Source organism: Thermobia domestica, chromosome 9 (genome assembly GCF_964235325.1).
Source record: "Thermobia domestica chromosome 9, izTheDome1.hap1.1, whole genome shotgun sequence".
NCBI classification, from domain to species: domain Eukaryota; kingdom Metazoa; phylum Arthropoda; class Insecta; order Zygentoma; family Lepismatidae; genus Thermobia; species Thermobia domestica.
In genome coordinates, this window is record NC_137462.1 from 188,722,114 (window position 1) to 188,745,933 (window position 23,820).

The 23,820-nt window shown below is 36.8% G+C and overlaps 1 protein-coding gene across 2 annotated transcripts in view; it reads right to left on the reverse strand.

Annotated features, from left to right (window-relative positions):
- sns (nephrin adhesion molecule sticks and stones) overlaps positions 1–18,264 on the reverse strand; it is a 954,753-nt gene extending 936,489 nt beyond the window's left edge. Inside the window, exon 1 of one of the 2 annotated variants that reach the window (XM_081725673.1) lies at positions 17,933–18,264. In XM_081725673.1, the coding sequence (XP_081581799.1) occupies positions 17,933–18,005 (73 nt within the window). In that variant the 5' untranslated portion in view covers positions 18,006–18,264. The remainder of the gene's footprint in view (positions 1–17,932) is intronic. The other variant, XM_081725674.1, reaches the window with a different exon arrangement.
- Between the last annotated feature and the right edge of the window lie 5,556 nt (positions 18,265–23,820).

The following is a 23,820-nucleotide window of genomic DNA, read 5'->3' on the forward strand; positions in this document are numbered from 1 at the left end:
GGTAACAGCTGTGTCAGATGAAAACATTGCCGCTATGGAACAAATGATCCGAGAAAATTCTCGAACAACTTTCAAGGACATTGAATCTACAGTGAACATTGGATCGCCAGCAGTAACAAAAATTCTTCATGATCATCTTCGGTTCAGGAAGGTTTCATCTCGTTGGGTGCCTCACACTTTGAACAGCACAAGCGTAAGCATGTGGAATGGTGTGAAGAAATGCTTGCAAGATTTGATGGAGGCATTTCTCGACGCGTCTCTGACATTGTTACTGGTGATGAGACTTGGATCTATCAATTTGACCCTGAAAATAAACGCCAGTCTACAGTTTGGATCCTTCCAGACGAAAATCCACCCACGAAAGTGAAGCGACCGCGAAGTATGGGAAAGAAGATGGTCGCAACTTTCTTCTCCAAATCTGGCCATGTTAGAACTGTTCCACTTGAAGAACAAAGGACTGTTACTGCTCAGTGGTACACCACTGTTTGCCTAAGAAAAGTGTTCCAGAAGCTTGGGGAACGGCGTCCAAGAACTGGATTGCATGGGATCCTGCTTCATCATGACAACGCGTCCGCACACACGGCCAACATCAGAATTCAGTTTTTAGAATCTACGGAGGTCAAACTTATGACTCATCCGCCGTATAGCTCTGACCTGGCCCCATGTGATTTTTTTTTTTTTTGTTCTTCAGGATGAAAGATCGCATGCGTGAGAAGAGATTTTGCAGCCCTGAAGAAGCTGTAGTGGCTTACGAGAATGAACTTTCAACACTTGAAGAAAAAGACTGGCAACACTGCTTCCAAAAGTAGTTTTCGAGGATGCAAAAGTGTGTACAGTATAATGGTGAATACTTTGAGAAAATGTAAGTGTTAAATTGATTTTAAGTATGTAAGTTATTTCACATCTCAAAACTTTCGTAGTGACTCTCGTACGCTATAGTTTTGAAATATAGCCCAAAAATTCTAGCATTACATCCTTGCGTAGGTCTAATGTGAAATTTCACAATTAAAACATATTTCTTACATGGGAAATAGAGTTGTCCATGAGACAGGAGTTGATGCTGTCTCGTTAAAAAAAAAAAGGTATTGTGAAAATAGTGTCTCGTTTCGTCTTCGGGGCAACCCTAATGGGAAATACACTCAGGACACATAGTAATGCGGATGAGTAAACTACAGAAAAGAGATCTTTGGATACCTCAAGCAGGGGGGAAAATAATATGATGCAGGGTTTTTAGGATAATCTTAATAGGATATGATGACAAGTTTTCAGTTTGACTAATTAATTAAAAATTAACGTCTCTTATTACTGCAGAGGCTATATGAGACGAAACCTACAGTTTAGAGTAGAATCCGATCCGAACCACTGCTCGGTTTAACTCAGGAGGCAAGCGCCTTCGTCGAGAATCGAATTCGAGACTATGTGCACAGAAAGCAAGCGCACTACCGCTCAACGAAGTGGCAGCATAATGACAAACCGGCATTTGTTTCTGCAACCATGAATCATCAGACTTTTTACGCTATAAGCAAGGACGTACGTACACATAGGGTGCGTCCTGGGGATCCGGATTTCTCCCTCATATCCCGACATATCTGTAAATTTAGTCTAATTTTTGGGGTAGTTTTCCAAATTTTAATATAATTTATCCTCACATTGAATTTGCATCCCCTAAAAGTTTTTGGACCCCTCACTAAATAAATTCATGTCTATGTGCTTCGCCATAAGATTGGTCAGTTGGTACTTTGACTTCTATCTTTCAGAAAAGGGAGGAAATTATCTATTTGCTTTACGTCAACAACCTGTTAATTTTACAATGAAATAGTCGCACAACCTCAAAATCAAACAATATAGAGAAACCGTTAAAAACAGAAATTCAAAATTATAGACATACACATAAAATTTTCGTAAGTAAATTGTCCACCTGTGATACGAATATATATATATAAACAAATTATAAAAACAGTTAATATTGTCTTTTTCTTTATTCTTTTAAAACCGTTTTGTTACAAGTTTACGAACATCGTGATTGGTTCATACAGTTAAGGATGAAAAAGGTATTTCCCCATACGTGATGAGCAAATAGCCAGCAAAGGTTAACAGTAGTCGTAAAATTAAATACAAATTCAATTAACACTGCTCGTGTAAATGAAGCGGAACAAACATCTCGCAGCAGACCACACAATATTTCACCTACAGGGTTCTGTGCAATGAGTACGCACATATATGCGTACATGGCGAGAGGAGGACAGGAGGTAGTAGCCAAAGGTGATTGTGTCTGTGTGTGGCCATTATTGTTTCCATGTGTGATTGAAGCTGACAATCAAACTGAGGGGCAAAAATATTTATATTTATCATATTTTTATATTTTTAAAATCATATCCTGCTTTGTATCCATTTCAGTCGCATTCTTTACTGAGATCATGTTATGGTTACTGGGTCCTGTAAGTAAACACCCACTGTAGTTAGCCTTTAGTAATTCCCTTTTCAGTGAAAAATCTTGAGGAAGGTGTTAGTATTACTGAAACCCAACGTGAGGCCGCGGTGGTTTACTAATGTAGAGCTCCCCTCTCGTGAGTGAAGTCGTTGGTTCGATCTCAGTTCGCGCCAAGTGCACTTCGTGGTAGACAAACACCGTAAGCAAGTGCGGATCCAAGGGGGGGATAAGGGGCTATAGCCCCCCCCCTGACGTTCAGGTTTACACTGGATAAAATGGGCTTCAATTCTGCTTTACACTGGAAAAAACGGCAAATTATGGTTTATCCCCTCCCTTGATCATATCCTGGATCCGCCACTGACCGTGAGAGTTAGTTTTCTCAGACTTCGTAATACTAATTATAGAATAATGCTTTTAGAATGACAAAGTAGCTGGCTCTGATCTTGCTAATACAGCACAGAATACGTAATACTACTAAGCCCTTTATTATTATGTTAGTAGCAAAATAAAATTAGACTTGTGGCGCAACATCCCTTAAGGAGCCACGGTCTACCAGCTAGCTGGAAGTTTTCGGAAGTGGTACGTGGTTAGCACATCGACTCCCCTCGCCGTTAATGTAGACTTTCTACATCAAAGTTTGCTGCTTCTTTTGCTCTCCTACTCTTTTTAAGTAGCTCCTCAACTTTTCTCACGACGCTGAGTGAACGCCATAATGTCAGTACCATTTAGTGACTACGAACAATCACCCATCTTTCCTTTGACCAGACCAGGCACGCTTGACTTCGCTTGTTTCACAAGAAGCAGTATCCCGGTTCGGCTAGGGAAATAAGATTAATTATAATAATTGTCTAATGGTCCAATAAAACACAGACTTAGAATTGTTACGGATATTGCGATATCGACTAGCTAGAAGCTCCGGGTATCATTTATCTAGGATCTTCCAATATCGAGTTACTTTGGGAAGAACTCAAATCCCACGTGCGTTCGACATTAATAAAATCAATTTCAAGGCAGTGACTTAGAACTTAGTCCTATCTACAGCCTTTTGTTTGTTGATATGACTCATGTGTATTCCGGGATATATACGTACATCTGTTGAAAAGGGCAGGGTAGGCATTGTACAGAAAGTTTATTTTTCTATTTCACACCTTTTGGCAGTTATCTTAATCCACGCATCCATACTTTTTTGGCTCTTAGAAAAAAAGAAAAGAAAATTAAACAAATAGCACTACCACAAATGCTTACATATATACACCATATATGAAATTTAAGCTCACTGGCAGCTCTTGAGGGAAGTCATATTGGTAAAAATGTTGTTTTTTTTTTATCGTTACAAGGTAAGAGAGCTTACCTAATGCATTAATTCTTGTATAGGGTATACAGCTTACTGAAGCTTAATTGTAATTTCTGCTGATGTGATTTCCCTCAAGATCCGCCATTATTCGGAAGCCTCATTCTTGCTTCTTCTTTCATTTAAACATCATATTAACAGACTTTTTACCTTGTTTTATTTATCTACATTGCTAGGCAAAGAACATCTTTGTTGTTTCGTTGTCTGAAACAAAAGGACCAATGTAAGTGCGGGTTTCTTTGACGTAGTGAAGAACGTCATTCTTAGTACATAACTGAAAACTATATTTTAATTCGCTCATTTATCCAAGGTTATCTTATTTCGCCGTTAACGCTCTTTGTTGAAGCACCGATGCTACATGTAACAATTTAAGGTGATATCCGACTGGCACAGTAATGCTCTCCTATTGGTAATTGCTCCCGGGAATGCTAGTCACTAGATCAGCAGGAAGAGTCATTAACGCTCTTGTTACCATAGTTAGACATTTCTATCACACTCAGAGCTTCCATCTTTGGTTTGGCACCGACGGCTAATGCAATCAGCATATATTGGTAATTTTCCTCAGACTGAAAAAATGAAATCTCCGTCTTACGTCCCACGGTTAAGGAGACGGTGATGATGAGAAATGAATGAAATGGTGGAATGAAGAAAGTGGGAGGAAACGGGAGAACCCCGAGAAAACCCACGCACACGGTGCTTGTCCACCACAAAGTTTACTTGGCTTGAGCGGGGGTCGAACCAGTGACCCCACGCACGCTCTACCACTGAGCCACCGCGGCCTTTTCCTCAGACTGAAACACACTTGCCTTTCATGGTTGTTTTCTTTTAATACTACAAAAAGATAGAACGAGTTTAATTCACGGGTGTATGTGAATATTTTGCATAATGAAGCTACAATTACTGAATTTATTTAAAGCTTGTGTGGTAACTCTCAATTTTATGGATTCCCAAAATTATTTTGATTTGTAGTACTCGCGTTACCAAGAATAGACCATAGCATTAAATTCTATTAAAGTACAATTTCGTGGCATCCTCTAACAGTATAGGAACCACTGTCTCAATCTGTTTCTTCTCTCCTGCCCCCTGATTTCTGGTTTCTCATGAATTATAGAGACTGGCCACTTTACTCCTGCTCTAGTAGCTTCACTTAAGTAAGTGAAAATCTATTGGGATTTACCGTCGGGTTAAATATTATATAATACACAAGATACTATATAATATACGTAGGATTGCCTACAAGATACCAGTTGAGGCTCTCTATTTTGTTTCTATTGTAGGAGCTCTGTCTTGTTTCTTATACCTTGTCACGAAAATTCTGTCTCATTTCTTCTTGTGAATAACGCTAATAATACATTTATGACAAAATAAACCCTGGTAAAAACAATAAAGAGGATCACACCATAACGATAACCACCGTCAAAATCACCGTTATCCATGAAGATGTTAATGGATTGATTCCATTCACGAATTGAACCGAGATAATAGCCGTAAGAAAAGCTACTATCCTTTTATTGTAGGCAACCATCATTTCTTTGCTACTGTGCAGGTTGCTTAGAAGCTAGGGGATGTTATTCAATTTTAAACGGGATTTGGATAGCCACCGTTACCCGTGAAGATGGTAACGGGTTGACTTGGTTAACGAACTAGGTCGAGATAATCGTGTGGAGTAACGTACGTATGTACTAATATCACAATTCTATAAATCTCACTGCGTGATCCTAATAAATAAATTCTTCCCAGAGATTTTATTTGTGACAATATTTCAGGTTACTATCAGTTTATGCTCTGTGCAATTAACGATTGTAAAAACGGACAGTGACCCTTATTATCTCACAGAGACTTTAATCTTCATTGGCGTTCTTGTTGCCACGTTCCTACCTTCCGAATAACATCGCATGTGTGTGGCTAACGTAAGCAAGAGAGGATCGTTGACTTACGAAAAGTTATTTTGAATATATAGTATAATACCAGTAGTATCTATATCACATACGTTGTGCGTCAGCCAACTACAATGTATGATAGTAGAAGAAGAGCATCGGGAGTAAGAAAGACCCTACAGCACCAGCAGAATACTGTTAGCTACACGTCTGGATCTAAAATGGGTAGAGAGAGAAAGTAAGGGAAAAAAAAAAAAGAGACTCCGGAGTTTTTCAAAGCATTGCTGCCTTAGTGCAATTCCTTGTAGCTGGAAGGCTTCCAAGCTACAACTCCGTGTTAGGAGAATGTTGTACTCTAGAGTCGCTCCACTGTCCCTTCCGGTTCTCCCACCTGCACCCATACACACTACAAGCTATGCGGCTCCGAATAATATACAAATGCTCCACTTGATTTGATTAAGTTAAATCCACAAGTATTTACGAGTCTTACTATACGTAGTGGTATATATAAAACACCCACGTTTCTATGTGACAGGACGTAAAGAAGATTCATTTGCATAAACCTCTTTTGTCAAGAGACACATTCGCTTCAAACTGCGCTTCTAAAATATGCTTTAGATACATTTATTTAACTATTAAATCGAAACGAAACAAAATATTTGGATTTCCTTGACTACAATATTGATTTGTAAGCCAGGGTTACTTAGTCGCAACGATATTAAACTGTGCACAAAACAACTTTAAACAATTTTCACTGTAGTGTTATTATTTTATTTTTTTTCGCCCACATTAAACAAATTATTAATACGAGGTGTTCTCCAAAAAAATCTTTTTAAATAGCGGGCCAACGGCTGCAGGTGGCGTGCTCCGGGTACCATGCACAGGTAGTGGCATATTTTCGTAAAAGATCCCTCTGTATTGGGTTCAAATCTATGCGTTAGTTGCCAAGTAACAACACACTGAATGACGTGTATAAGCTGCTCGTCGGAATAGTGAAAAAACAACAATGAAGAAGTCTATATGAAATTTTGCATAAACTGGAGAAAACTTTTACGTAAATATTCCAAATGTTCAACCAAGTATAGAAGGATGATTGCATTTTCAGTGCTTTCACTCACCTGAAATAGGCCTACCGCCGCCCCAAAGGTAAGATAAACTACAAGATTAATCACTATACAGTGTAAGTGTTCTAGTGCAGCTCCCTTACATTTTGTTTCTCCCACCTCCCGACAATTTTCTGGAAGAAAACCTGATACCGAGTACGATTTCCTGTTGAGTCTTGCGGATTTTAGGCATTGACTCAGCTTCGAAAGAACAAGTATCAAAGTACTTGTGTAAAAAAAAAAAAAAAAAAAAAAAAAAAAAAAAAAAATGATATGTCAACAATACCACAAACAATGGCATTTAAAATGCATTCACTGACCACATAAGGCCCAGTTAAATAAGCATCATTTTGCTAGCGGAAACCTTTTATGGTTTGTAACTAGTTTCCTCGTATTGAGTTACCATTCAGAAAGCAATTATTTCCAAATGTATGACGTAAGAGCACCTTTTTGGAAAGGAGAAAACCAGGTAGAGCGAAAGAGGGAGGAGGTCGAAGTAGGGAAACTTTGTTGTAGTGCACACGAGGAGACACGGATTCACGAAATCACTGCTCCTTGTTCCTTCAATGTGTTTCAACAAAAAATCGGAGCAGTAAAATGTGATGTCATAAAGTATTCAGTTGAAAAACACATTATAATAATTCGCCGATATGATGTTACTGCGGGCAGTGCATAGCAAGGTGACTGTACTCATTAGCTAGCGAGCCTCTCAGACGTTTTCCTATATACCGTGCAACTATTTTCTTGTTTTGTTTTATACCACTATATACAGTATTTTGTATCTTTTGTAATATTACGTGTGTATTACAGTACAGTACTTTACTGCAGTAATAATTTTAGTACTTTGCTACAGTATAGCATAAAGTAGTCATTTTTAATGCGGGAAAATCGGATCCCAATTAGTCCAGATAATTGGCACTCTACTGTAATTTGAAGTAGTCAATTACTATAATCAACATTCTCCTCGCTTTCCGAAACGAACTACGTCAGTTGCATTAAGAGTAAGAACCAATCTAAAGTTCTAAGCCCTCTTCTCCTCAATTGATCGATTTGATGATTAAAGTTAACACCGCCCTTTTTCCAACACCAACGGGATTCGAAACACTGCTTGGGTTTTCATCCGAGACTTAGTAACCCCAATCATGGAACGAACCTACAACCACGCAGAAAGAAAGCACAAACGTTAGCCACTTGACTACCAGAGAGGCGCTTATGTGATCTGAACTACATGACGATTATGTAGCTAAATGTGAAATAATTGCTATAGTCGTGGGCGGGAATGCGGATGAAAGATCAATCTTCTAACCTTTATCAAATCAACATTCTTATGATATTTGGGGACAATCAATGTGCAAATTCGTAAAATAAAATAATTTGTCCGAAAGTTTCAAACTTACTACGTTTTTTTTTTTTTTAATGGAAAATTGTCACCCGATGTGTTAATGAAAGAAACGAGAATGAATCACTCAACCTCACCGTAATCGTCCTCCAGAATCAAGTTCACATTATTGCATCGTTGATTGTACGATACAGACACATTAAACAATCCTTTAGAGTTGCACACGCCACTGCTCACAAGACTGAAAAATACGAACAGAAGAAGAGACGCCTCAAGTCAACAGACGCATTTTGTTTGAACGATGAAAGGATATTGTTTCAATACTATTTTGTTATGAGCTGTTAAAAGAACTGATAATTGCATCTCGAATGGGGAAAAGGATTACATATATCTTCGCTAACTTCTTCGGTACATATTTTCTGCTATAAATTGCCATTTACTTTAATTAGAAAGGCATTCACAGAGGAGAAAGAGGTCTGAAAGTCTTTTACTACGAATCTAAGATATACGAGGTTAGAAATACGTGTTAGTTCATAACGATTGGTGCGGGGCGAGGGAGGAAAGAAATAAGTTAATATACAAGACTCACTGAAATGCTCATTCTTCGTCCGGTAGAAGGTAAAAGTGATGGAAATACTTGAAATATAGACATAAAACTCACCGGCTTTAGACTTCAGTTAGCAAAACGCATTCATAAGACTTCAAACTCAAAGCTCTGGACTGGATCATTCCCTCGTCTAGAGTCAAACCTAAACGCATTTTAGAAAGTGAAGTCCTAGTTAAATAGCTTTCGTGCACTCAAAACTGGTAATGCCCTCGCTGTTGGTCTAGTGGCTATTGCACGAGTCTTTGGTCCACGGAGTTCGATTACCAGTGGGACATTCTTCCAGCTCAAGCTGTTCATATCTCAAATAGCATCAGTATTGCAAGGAACACTAAATTCAATCCAAACCAAGTAACCAATTGAAATTAGATGAAGGCTCAAAGAAATCAATCCAACAGTTACTGAGTTAAATCACCGCAAATTTATATTACTATATGCATAATTCTTTAAGGTTTAATATGTGTAAATCCTAGGGTGTATAACGTTGCATACAACTCTGTTGTCTATATAATTCTAGTGCGAACAACATCAACGCAATAGATTCAATATAACTTCTGTTATCAGTACAGTAAAATTAACCCGACATTCTCTTTGTATATAAAGACTATGCATAAATACTTTTAACATCAACCAATCACTCTTGTCATTTGAGATTTTGCTTGGGGGAGGGGGAAGACTCTTCAATATAAGTGAAATTTCACGTTCTCCATTGATATGTTACTATCCTAACTCAGGGGGTCAATTGTGCCCCTTGGAATCCTAAGTAATGCGATTGCAACAAATGCTCGGTATGAGGACAGTTACTCTATCATTACGCTACCAGCTATCCAGTTAATTTTCTAGGTTTATTTTATTTTCTAGTTCTACATCCATACATTAATAGACTTTGCATAGTCTGTCCACTTTTCGCATTATGCACTAAACTGGTTTCAAATAAGAATCATGATAATGCGCACTTGACTGAATGTTGGTCTGAGCCAGAGATAAAACATTCTTACAACATTGCATGCACGGGCAATTTGATTTGTCATCTACCTATTCCCTAGACACTCAATCGCATGTTATCGTTAAAGCGTTACTGTTAACGCTTGAAAGGCATGCTAAAAGCTAACGCTTAAAAAAAAAAAAAAAAAAGAACAGACTACTATGTAAAGTAAAAGTGAATTACTTTCAGAAAGATAGTTTCATGATTTTTTCGAATTACAATTGTACATAAGGTCGAACCAGACCCAATAAAAAGCATAAGAGTCCTTTTTTGCAAGAGGTAGGTTACGCACGACGGAGCCAAATATGCTCTCATTTTAATTTAAACATATACTAAACAACGTTAGGCAAGACACAGAAAAACGAATGATTTTTTTTTTTTTTCAGTTTCAAGTCTCATGATTATGTCCAATAGGCTAAAGAAGACTAATAGTAAAACATGAGTTAAATGATAGTGAAATAATTAGTAAAATGGTAATGTGGGAGAACTCCAAGAAGATCCATGAATACAATGTTCTCCACCACTAATTTGCATCGTCTGGGATGAAACTATGAACCCTTCTCACCGGAGAAGGGCGCTCTACTACTGAGCCACAGTGTACCTTTCAGAAAAACGCGGAGAAAGTATCCTTGCATCATATTAACTAGATCTAGGTTCGATTTCTTGACAATATCATCCTGAGGATGTCTCAATGATTTCCCTATCCCTTTTATGAGGCGGCAAACAACGGGATAGTACACTGAAATAAAGCCAGAGTAATTTTTGTCTTCCAAACCAAATTATAGATTTGTATATAACTTGAGCTAAAATGTTAATACTAAAAGAAAATTGAACTTCAATAGCATATTTTATGTTTAGTACAGAAATACAGAACATTATGAAGTATATTATATAAAGCATATATGGTTCTTCTGACACACAAAATTTTTCGATTGCTCTACGAGAGAATAAATGTGACAGTCATTGAATTTAAAACACAAGAATTACGACTCGAACAAGCAAATTTAGTTAACCAAAGAGGATGGAAACATCATTCACATATTCAAAAAAAAAAAAAAAAAAAAAAAAATCTAGAACACTAATCCTACTCATAAATTCATGCATGGGGAAAATTTTATTCCTATATATTCTTGTCCGCACTGTTGTCCGATGGGAATTGCATCAGCTGTCGAACACATGAGAGCTACTAACTTGTACTGAGTGGAACACTGTCGACCTATGTATGAATGTGTTGACAGTTGATTGATTCTCACCTCCCTGTTTCCTGGTCATGGAAGGAAGTGGGAAGGGAATTCATGCATACATCAACAAGCTGAAACTCCCTTCTCTCATCCCCTTCACTCTCCAGACCTTTCACCTCAAAGTTATGCCCATGATTCCAGCTGACCTTGTTATTTAATTAGCGCGTTATTGCTGAACGCCCTGAGTTTAACCACTGCGTCCACGAATAATAACGTTGTAATTGAAGATAATTTAAGTAATGGCTGATGCAGCTTAAATAGAAACCAAAAAAGAATCTCGTAGGTCATTAAGAGGGCATTGTCGTGCCAATACAAGCGACACATTTTAAACCACAGCATAAGTAAGAGCAAAGGCAGAGATTGCGTGAAGCTTATGCTTTAGCTGAACTTTATAATCGAAAGTTTATTTAGCTAACAATAGCCAAAGACTGCGAATTTAGCCAGGGCAATGAAAGAAGCACTAATGCAAATGGGTGATCAGAAAACGCCTCTCGGGAAACCAGAATTATTACCATTTTTTCTTTTTTTTACTCCGCGTCCTATTATAGGCTAATTGTTATGATTTTAGAACTTTTCTGATAAAGGACCTCATTACTTCGTAATTACTTGAAGTTATTCATGAACTTACTTCATTAATCCTAAAGGGGCACGGTGGCTCAGTGCTAGAGCACTACCTCTGGTGCGATGTGTTCCTGGTTCGATCCTACGCCACGCTAGTTTGTTATGAACAACATCGTGTCCTTGAGTTTTCTCGGTATTCTTCCATTCCCTCCTACACTATCATTCTACCAATTCTTTAATGATAATTTACTCTCACTAATCATTCGTCTCCTTTAGGTTACAAGGAACACTTGCGGAACATAAAACTATAGATTTTCTTGCTATAGTTGCGGAACACTTGCGGAACATAAATTTTCAAAACTAACGAATATGTTCCATACACTGAGAAAAATCAGTTCTCCGGACAGCGATATATTGTACAAATACGAACGGAATCCTCTTGCTTACTACATTAATCAGCACGGAGCTATTGCTTTTAATTTCCAAGGCACGAAATTACTATGTGCGGTACTTCAAGTGCCTCATGATACTGAGCCAACCCCCCAAAATGTATATTCTCACCAGGAATCAAACCCAGGATCACAAGTATCAATAGAAAATGCGTAAAACTATACAGTAAAACACGTCTAAGTTGAATACTGAAGAAAATTGTTCATCTTACAAAGATATAAAAAGAGAGAGAGTGAGTGTGTGTGTGTGTTCGTTACAATATCGGGCGTCCTAAAAATGGCGCCCACGGACCTCAAAACATTATTCTACAAATCAAAATAAAGCAACAAATATATATGTGTATACCTTTCGAGTCCTCGTCTGAAGACACAAATTGCACTATGTGACAACGTCGCAAATAAAGAACCATAGATTAGATCTACCAGTCTATCAAATAGATATATCGATTCTTCCCACATGACAACTAAAGTCTATATTGTTGGACACTAACATCACTTACTAATGTAACAATCGATTCAACAGCTTGTTCTATTCGTAGAGTAATGCTAATGGCTCCAAGTTCATCTGCAACGTTGGCATACTGTGAAATTTTGATTCCCCATAGCGGCTGAAGGAGGCCCCGAAGAGCATACCGTCATATAGCATTTTCGCTTTAGTGCTCTGTTGTCCGTGGGCGCCATTTTTAGAACACCCGATATAATATGGTGTCAAACCTCAGTAGTTTTTATGATAATATAATCAATGTGTTGCATTCGCCCTTCTACGAAACACTGCGCTGTCTATGCTTTTTAAAAATACCAAACGAATAAAAGGAAAATCTTCTTATACATGTGGTTATATTACTCAAATTTCTGTTGCTGCACTATAGAAATGGAAAACGTTACCCGTCAGTTTATTCCAACATCAGCTTCAGCAACAAACGCAAACAATATATACTCTTTAAATTAGCAGCTATTAATAATTATACATCCATTAAAAAAAAAAAAAAAAAAAAGAGAAGCAAGAATAAACTGTATTGCATACAAAATTAACGACTCTCTGTCGATTTAATTAGTGGTCATTCCATAGAAATGGCTCACAATGTGCTTTTCAAGTTATATTGGTTACCTGTGGAACCGCAGTAGCAACAAATAAATTAGTTGTATGCAATATGCAAGTATGTGTAACTGTTAAAAGAGAAATTTCAAAAATTATTGTTATTATCATTATTAAGGAGAAAGAAGAGGCCATGCAGCTGGTAGCGTACTGTTCTCGTACCTGTGAGGATCTCGAAGGTTTCGTTAGTTGGGATTTTAACTATTTTCCATTTTGTTGAAAAATGAAACATTAATGTAAATGAAATGTGACCAATTTTAACACTGTATAGCATTTATAATCTTTTTCTAGCTCTCAGGTTTTCTTTTCGCGCTACTTTCTATCCTATTTCTACTCAAATTAAAAGCTACTCAGGCAATACTTAAGTTTAGTCAATTTACTTAACAACATTTATTCGTTTCCGGAATAGTTTAGCTGAAAAATATTACGTTTAAATATAATTATTACTCTAATAGTTTCGTATAACCTTTAATATAACAGACTAACCATCGATAAATCTTAATATTTTGTATGAACATAAGCGATTCTCAAACTATTTTCAAATGGGGACCACTTTTAATAGAATTAGTTTTGTCCACATGACGAGAACTTTCCCGTCTCGTCTCGTCTCGAAAACGAGAAGAAAAGTACAATTTCAAAATTCGAGACGAGAAAAGAAATTTCCAGATTCTTGTGTGCAACGGTAGTTTAGTCTTAGCTATCAAACACTGTATTAGTGTTACACAATTCATAATATACAAACTATAAATATTGATAAAGTGATTCTACGAACAAACTGAATAGCATTTATGAACGTTCAAAGATACGTAAGTCATTACACAATACGAGACTCCAATAATAAATATAGTTTAAATGTTGTTATATTACACCCTTCGTAGAGCTGGGGCCACGGTAGCTCACTGGTACGGCGTCCAGCTCTAGTGTATGGGGTTCCTGGTTCGATGTCAGCTCGTGCCAAATGGGCTTTGTGGTGGACAAATACCATGTTCGTGGTTCCTCCCGTTTCCTCCCACTTCATTCATGCTACCATTTCATTCATTTCTCACCATCACCGTCTCCTTTAGTCTAGCCGGCATAATCGTAGGACGTAAAACTAAAAGATTTATTTTCATTTTTCCTTCTATAGAGGTCTCGTGACGCGGATGTGTGCTGATAATTTTTTGAGGAAATCAACAATAGGGTGTAAATTTTGTACGTAAATTTACAAAACAAAATGAGAAAAGCTTTCGAGATGTGACTAGAAAGAATTCTTCGACAATTGAAAGGAGACACAATTTCTACAAAATTTGCGTGATGAGAGAAGAAAACCCGATTTCTCGTCTCGTCTCGTCTTGTCTCGCGGATAACGCTAGATGTAAAATATTATGTCGTTTAACAAAGTTAAAGTTTATTCATACATCGTTTAATATGGCTTAGAAGAATCTTGTTTTGAAAGAGCGTTCGTAGTTCTCAAACGTTTTTCAAGTTTGAGCTGCCTTTATTACTCAGAACGTTCTACAGACCACTTTATACTCTTGTCTCCTTCCAAAGTGGGGTCCGCGGTGGCTCAGTGGTAGAGGGTTCACCTCTGGTGAATGGGGTCCTAGTTCGATCTCAGTTCGCGCCAAGTAAGCTTTGTGATGGACAAACACTGTGTGCGTACATTATCTCGGGAGTTCTCCCGTTTCCTCCCACTTTCTTCATTCCACCATTCCATTCATTTCACATCATCACCATCTCTTTTAGCATAGCCGCCATATTTGTGGGACGTAAAACGTAAAGGTTTCATTTTTTCTTTTGAAAGCAAAATTCATTTTGCATTATTTGATAATTATTATCATTATTGATACAGCATATGTTAATACCAGTGCACATATCTCTTTAAAATAGTAGCTATTAAACTAACATGCTCTTAATTTGATACTGGTATTTATTTATACATATTTTTTTTTTTCTAATGGTTTAAGGATCGACTTAAATTTTATTTTTTCTATCTCTGTTTTGGATAATCTTAAAACTAAGAGAATGACAACGGAAATCTCGAGTGCAACAGTTTGAGATAATCTGTACTATGCTCTACTCTTACTATTGCTTTTTATTTCAAATTTAGGAGCCGCAGTGGTTCAGTGGTAGAGCGTTCACTTCTGGTGCATGCGGTCCTTGGTTCGATCCCAGCTCGCGCCAAGTGAACTTTGTGGTGGACAAACACCATGTGCGTGGGTTTTCTCGGAGTTCTCCCACTTTCTTCATTCCACCATTTTATTCATTTCTCATCATCACCGTCTCTTTTAGCCTGCCGGCATAACTGTAAGACGTAAAACTTAAAGATTTTATTTTAAATTTTTAACAGTGAACAATAACGTTGATTACATTTTTAAGCACTCGTAGTATTGTAACCACGATTTTTTTTTAAGTACCATTCCAATTTCAACAAGAGCTCTCTGTAGGCCTACCAGCTTTTGATATTTCAAGATTGCACCCTTGAAGCCTACGGCTCTTGACATGTTTTACAGTTAGCACTGATTTACTTTCGCTTCTTTAACAACATACCTAGGTAAATGTTTGGTTTTGCATAGGCCAGATTAATCACAACAAAATATTAGAATTAGGCGTTTGAATTTTGCAATAAAGCACTAGTAAACGCATCAATATGAACCAAGCAAAACACTGTACTTGCTATACGCAGAACTTAAGTTTGTTAGGATTTAACGCTTTGACTCTAAGCAGAAAGCTAAACGTACATTTGTAAAATAAATTATAATTCATAAATGTGTTCGAAAAATTTCCATGATATCGTGACAAACAGTGAGTTATATGACACATTTAAAAGATCATGCAGGTTACAATCCCATTACTATTATTTGGTTTTAAGAGAGAAATAACGGGATGGTAATCGTTATCAGTTTCTCTATACTGAGCGTCCTAAGTGGACTTACATGAAAGAAATTGCTAAAAAAATATTTAAAAAAAGTACTATTGAAAGAGCTCAATACCTGAACCAGTGTTTCTCTCAAGCATATTTCCGTAAGGGGGAGGGGGATTTGTTCATCGAGAGCTGGACAACAACTCCCTTTCCAAAACTAAGATAAATTGCGATTAAATGCTACTTTTATGCAGGGCACGTCTTTTAGTAAAGAGTGTCCCAGTGCAGCCCTTTCAAATTTTTATTTTGACCCCACCTGGATATAATTTTCCAGAAGAAAGTCTAACTTGAATAATGTGTTTTCGTTTCTGCTGAGAAGCCGGGTTCAATTACTTAAGTTGATTTTTAGCCTTCCATAAAGGAAACAAAAGGGGTAATATTTAAATTTTATGGGCGGCGGTGGCTCAGAGGTGCGTGGGGCCCCTGGTCCAATCCCCGCTCAGAAAAGTGATCTTTATGGTGAACAAACACCATGTGCGTGGGTTTTCTCGGGGTTCTCCCGTTTTCTTCATTCCACCATTTCCTTCATTGCTCATTATCACCGTCTCCTTTAGAATACACGGCATAACCGTAGGCATTTCTTCAAAATTTTAAAATTCATGACAAAAATTTAAATGGAAAACTATATCAAAATCACGGGTGGATTTCTTTTTCAAAATGCTTACAATCTTTTACAGTACGTAATGTCCCAATCACTTATAATTGTCGACTGACGATGATTCCATCTGTTTTCAAAATAACTTGATAGATGAGTATCACATACAGAGTATGCTAATTCGTTTAATCAACTCTTGATTGAGTAAAATTTTCAACAGGATTTCGTGCTACTTGAGATGTCGAACAGCTGAATAGTATATAGTAGCTTATCATACTCCTGGTCCTTGGTTCGTATTCCGGTGAGCATAGTCTCTGGATGAGCTCGAACTAAAAGTTAAAACAATAATTACCAGTGCTTTGCCGTAAGAGTAAACCATTTCTCTTTGAGAAAGAAAGATAGTCTATAGAACACTTGTTTTACACTAAGATAGGACGAAATGGACAAAAGGCGTACACATATCTGTTCCAAAACAAAATATCTTCTCTGTACATTTCTAGTGCTGTGAAGTTAATATTCGGCGCATCATGAATGTAATTTCGCGTAGCTAACTTCCGTAGCCAAACAATATTAACGGTTTGTGGTACTAGCAATTCGTCATTATATATATAAAATCACCAACACAATTGAAATAACTGAAGCCAAAAGAAATTAAGCAACAATGGACACAATTTTCATTTTTCATTCATAATTTCCTTGCTAATGTGGCGTAACCCAATGATCAAATAAATTAGCGAGTTGGTTCCAAGACATTCTGTTAGGATTCAATTATCAGATTTTGTTATATCATACATCCACATTCAAAACTCTTACGAGACACATAAAGCACATATTGAGCACACTACACCATATTCACTTTAAATTTACGAATATAACGTTTTTATTATTATTATTATTAGAATCTAAAAGATAAAACTTTCGGTATTCATCCAGATAGTACAAATTCCGAGATACACTGAGTACATTATGTTCTACATCCATCTGATTGCGTTTATCCACTCTTCTGTTTACTGGACGAAACATTAGGTGATGAACGGTTTTGGGTCCACGGAAGATCACGGTGCTGTAAACTGGTTTTCACTCTTCCCCAAAAATCTGGCAGAGCGGGTCACTCAAATGGACTGCTTACGCTTCGGGTCAAAAGCTGGCAAGAGACGGAGTGAGGATTAAAACTTGGGCGCTGAAGCACTGGAAAACAATTTTACGTACACCGAAAACACACCACGCACCACTTTAAAATCACATTGATCCTATTTTTTCTTCTTTTTTCTCTTTAAACAAAAATAGATTGCTGTAGCACTAGAAAACGTTATATTTTTTGTCCGTGTTTTAAAAGAACAATGTTTGGAGCACAAGTGTGTAGACATCTAGGGGGCAGAAATAATAGTAAACACTTACCTATGCTTAAGGAGATGAGAACTAGAAGATCATGGAGTTGTATCCTATAGGCGGACACTAAAATGCACTTCATTTTTTTCCCACTATTTTCGTGGAAAATCCTTAGTTTTATTCCTGTATAGATATAATACTAATATCACACCATCAGTTTGTGGTGGAGAAAAATAAACAACTAAAACAACAACACGATATATACAATAAAAGTGTTCTTCTGACACTAATTTAACTTTTTTATTTTTTTATGCGCTTTTTTTTGGTCAAAAACACTTGCTACCGATGTACACTTCACCGCGCTGTTTCTCCGACTGTGCACGCCTCTCGGCTGAACCGTCCGCCTCGCAGTCGCGCAAGCCAATAGTACCAAAACCAATTTCCAGGTGGCTCTGTATTCGCTGAGGCAGGCGGCGGTACCGGGCTTTTCTCTCTTCGCACACACAGAAGAGAGAAACAGAACAGAATTGGAGTTCCAATTCAACCGAGCATCTTTGCTGCTGCTTGACCGAACTGACTTGGACGCAAACAGAACTGAAGTGGATGGGTGCAAAGGACAGGAAGAGCACATTCGCAACTGGTAGAAATGTCACGTAAAGGAGATTTAAAAAAAAAGAAATGGAAAGAAACATCAAGAAAACTCCACTTTTCTGCTTCATGGACTTTCACTGACATCTATTGTTCTTTATAGGAGTCGTAGATAAAAAAAAAAAAAAAAAGATATCTTAATTATTCCACTTGGAATCGTTAGCACGATTGCTTACTTTTCAAACATTTTCGGTGAGTATAAAGGAGCCTCAATTCCAAATAGATAGCAGCAAGTTTTCCTATGTTTCCAATGTAATTTTTGACAGAATGATGACTTTACTTAAAGACAAACTGAATCAATTTTCATAAGAGTAATTCGAGTACTTCTCAATTATTCTGTTTCGGTTATTGTTCATGAGAACACTTTTATTTACACTTAGAGTTGTCATATTTCTCCACTGGATAAACACAGGACACGCGTTGTCAAATAATAATAATAATAATAATAATAATAATAATAATAATAATAATAATAATAATAATAATAATAATAATAATAACCCTTTTTGCTAGTGTAGTGGCTAGTGCGTGTATCTTAGGTGCATGTGGTACCGGATTCGATTCTCGGTGGAAGAGTACAAAAATAATTTCATATTCATTCACTTCTATTAATTGTTCGTCTCCTTTAGCCCAAAGTTCATAACCGTGGGCTATTAAACTAAAATTTCATATGTCCTTGGGGTCCTTGATTCGATCCCCGGCCAAGTTAGTTTGTAGTGGACAATGTCATGTCCGTGTGTTTTCTCGGGGTACTTTCATTTCCTCCCACAATCTCATTCCATCAATTCTTACATCATCATTCACTTGCACCAGGGGCATCATTTAGGGAGAGCAGGAAGGGGCAATTGCCCCCCTAAGAGTATGAGGAATACATATACTTGTCTACTATCTATTGTCTACTAATATACTAGTACAATACGTGAAAGTCTTATGTCGGTAGTGCTCTTGCCCCCCTCGAGCAAAGTCTGAAATGACGCCCCTGACTTGCACTAATCATCATCTCCCTTAGCCTAAGGGGCATAGACGTGGAACGTTAAACTGAGAGATTTCATTTCATGATAATTGAAAGCAGATTTGTAAACATACATAAGTTATTTTGGTATTTAAAATTATAGTAAGGTAACTTTCTAACTTAATCACTTCAAAATTTTAGCCATCCCCGCTGGTATAGTGACTATTGGTGGTTCGATTCTTGGTGGGAGAATATATATATATATAAAAGTAATTTCAATATCATTGACCCTCATTATTCATTCGTCTGTTTTAACCTAAATGGTTATACCGTGGGATGTTAGATAAAAAAAAAAAAAAAAAAAATCACTTCATTTCTTATTTCACTTGACCACTTTGATTAATAACTGGAAATTGATATCACACATGAAGTTACAGCTCTTCTGTTGCTCAACATTGGAAGTGTTTCACATTTGCATCGTATGCTAAACCCTGAAGAAAAAACTTGAATGTTAAAAACCGATGAGAAATGTGGGAAATGTTACTTCGCTCTTCCTCAACTATCAATTTCAGAATTCGAGTTGGACATCAACTAAGATAAAATAATAAAGATAGTGGGCTATGTTACAGTTGTCCCATGAAGCCAGGATAGTGAGAATTATTCTGTTCACCAGAGTTTAAAATTTTGAACTGAAGGTACTATAACAGTAAGCAAAATACAAGATAAATGTGTGTGCTGTACTTACCATCTTCATGGAGGACAGGAAAATATAGTGTAAAATTCAGGACGTACATATAGAACGTATATACAGGACAACTGGCAACCCCATTTACACCCCGAAAAAATGTTTTCAACAGCAACGTCACTTCAAATTTTGCTTGGGAGAGGGAGGGGGAAAAGCCCCTAGATGTCAGTAGATTTTGAGATGTTTCATTGGTGTATTATTACCTTATGGGTTGAAATATATATAAATGTCAAACTCGACGAAGGGGGCATTTGCCCGCTCCTGGAGCCCCAAACGACGCCCTTGTTTTTCAATAATAAAACTCTATGAATAATGAACTTAACAAAATGCCAGAGGAATACGCGGATGAATAATATCTGTTCATTGAGTTATTTTGTGTTTGGACATAGTTTCAATCTCTTCTTGATTTCACTAAACTAGTCTATAGTAAACATTTGTTGCTCCATTAGAAATACATTGGAAAGATAGAAGAAGCATATGCTAATGCATTCCATTAACAATATACGCACACCTTTACACTCATTAAAACACACATTGTGGGCGTAAATTTCTTAGCTTATTACAACAAGGGTATCTGTAGGTACATATTGATTCTGTTTGTTGAAGTTTAGACAGGAACCTACAGTCTAAACTGGAATCCGAACAACCATAATGCATTCAATGCTCTCCCGTCAAAAATGCATTCAATGCTCTCCTACCGAGCATGCATTCAATGCTCTCCCACCAAGAATACATTCAATGCTTTCCTGCCGAGAATGCATTCAATGTTCTCCTGCCAAGAATGCATTCAATGCCCTCCCACCGAGAATGCATTCAATACTCTCCCGCCTAGAATGCATACAATGCTCTTCCGTAGATATGCATTCAATGTTTTTTCTGCACTCCTTGCATTAAAGACGCGCGCGCTAGCCACAAGACAAGAGCAAAGAGATACCTTGACTTTCAGCGAAGGTGTAAAATTTTTAGAGTTGAAGGCGAGGTAGTATGGTGGGGAACGTCTATACTATGAGAGTCAATCTTCGATGATGGTCTGCGAACCCGTTCACAGCGTTAGATCCAAATCACAATCTTTATTTATTCCGAGCTTATGTTAATAGTAAGTAGGTCCTGCTCTTCATAGCCTCGGTGTTCTATAAGGAAGAAAATTACAGAAAAGAAAACAAATTGAAATTTAGAACTTTCGAATACAGTTTTTTTTCTATTTTTTGTATTTCCAGCTATTGTAGCAATTTTAATACAGCTCGCGTTATCTGTAAGAAAACTAAGAGATACTACTACAACTAGCTTTACCAAACATCCCGATCTTTCTCGGAACAATCTTGATTTCGGAGCAAATGTCCCGCTTCCCGATGTGGATCTGTCGGGACTTTGAAACTGTCAAGATTTTCAGAGCCTTCAAAAATAAGTAGAAACCTCTCACAACAGCAGCAGACAGGCAGATACATAACATATACAGGTCTACACGTAGGTTACATAGTATTTAATTAGTCATATCCTTTATTATATGTACCGGTATATTAATGTGTATATCATATAAAGCCTACATGAATTAAATTGTCTCATCTTCCTTTTACGAATAAGATAAATATGATAAGCTCTTCACTATCTTAAGGGACAACGTTTATGACGTTTCAAGGCGGTGCTTCAAGTTCCCTTTAAACACTGTTAGCAAATGAGAGGGCTGTGGTGTTGTCACGTCTTTGTCTACTTTATTAAACCAGAGAACGAGATATATCTGTCACGCTTCACAGTGATACAAAATGCCTAAAACGTGGCCAAAAATGAAAATGTGAAAGTTCCTATTTGATTATTTTTAAGTATCAGATTGGCTACAGTAACACTTGTACCCCTTAGCTTTATCCATGGAAACGGTTCGCCATTTATACCAGAGCTAGTATTGGAAGTCAAAGTGAACCTACTTTTGTGCGTCTCGTTGCGCGCGCGAGAAACATAGCTCGAGTTTCATATGAAATAGTTCATTGTATACTTTTCCAATCTATTTAAATCAAAATGGACGTTGTTCCGTGAGGCATGTAGAGTATTTTAACATAATATATTATTTGTAATACATTATTTACTATACATTTATTTTCGTTAATGTTTATATCAAAAAATTGTTGAAATTATTACGAAGTCGATTAAAAACCGAACTCTAAAATTACATATGACACTTCATTCTGCTAAATTTTGTATTGGCGCATAATCTACGATCGATTTAATACAAGAATGTAATAAAACAGCTGCGCCATTTTTGACATTACGAATGAATATAAAGTTTCAGTTAATGAATATTTAAGTATTTTGTTAATGTTGAACAAAAATTTAAAAAAACAAAGCTAAAATTATTATAAAGTAAGTGAAAATGATGTTTACAAGGTACATACAAATAAGATAGTGAAGGGCAGCAAATAAAGAAAGAGAAAGAATACTTCAATATAACATAGAAAAGGATAGTCGATACACATATTTTAGTTTATTATTTTATAATTCATATGAAAAATATACAATAAATTGAAGTAAATAAAATTAAATAATTGATAATAGGAGTATTTACTATATTAATTTTAGGTTCAAAAGATTAAATCATTCAATTATCGAGAAGAGAGATATTTGTTTTGATGAAAGATCATTTGAAAAGCGATTCAATGTGGAATATCGCCTCTCTTTGAGGAGTGGTCGTTGTATTAAAACATTTGACGATATGAAGACAGATCTTTATTTTATAAGATGAAGAACAAATATCTAGAGGCCAATAGAAAGAATGACTGATATTTTTCTTACGAGAATAATGAATGGCTAAATGTTATGTTATCGTTTTGTGAACCTGGCAATACTGCGAAGACACCAAGAAAACAAAAAGTCGACCACCTTCTTCGGAAACTTTATCTTTACTCGAAGAACTGAAGAAATTCGCAATAATATTGACGTTATTACATTGGCATATGCTACTCAAATGAGTCTTCACTCTCCCGTAAAATTAAGCGCTTCAAAAGTTGTCAAAGATATTTTATCTTCAAGTCCATCGAGAGCAGAGAAGTACAAGAAGACTGTGACATAAATGTCTTCACACATAGACATGTATACCAATGATGAAGCGCTAGCTCTTATTCTTGGTATGGAAAGATCAAGAAGAGATTATCAGAAATTTTCAAGAAATTACCAACAGGGCACTGGAAAAAGGATCTAAATTGTAGCCACCGTATTCAAATATATTAACTTGATTCACCATATTGGTTTCACCATTTTCAATTTTTCCATTTTGATTTCAAATTTGTAATTATTAAGGTGAAAACCCCCAGTATACAATTTATTGTTATTTTTTTCCATTTTTTTCAAAATTTGATCCGCCATATTGGATTCGCCATTTTGAAGTTTTCCATTTTCATATCGAGTTGTAGTCAGTGAGATCAAGAACCGCAGCACGCCCATTTCTGTGCACTTTGAAAGAGATTTCGAATTTTGGCCACGTTTTAAGCATTTCGAACCACTGTGCGATCTAGTACGTCTGTTTAGCGACATCACTTTAATACATTGCAACATCACATCATAGTCTTGTTTCCATTGCCTACACCTCATATGCCATTGATTGTGTCCCACGTTACATTAACACTG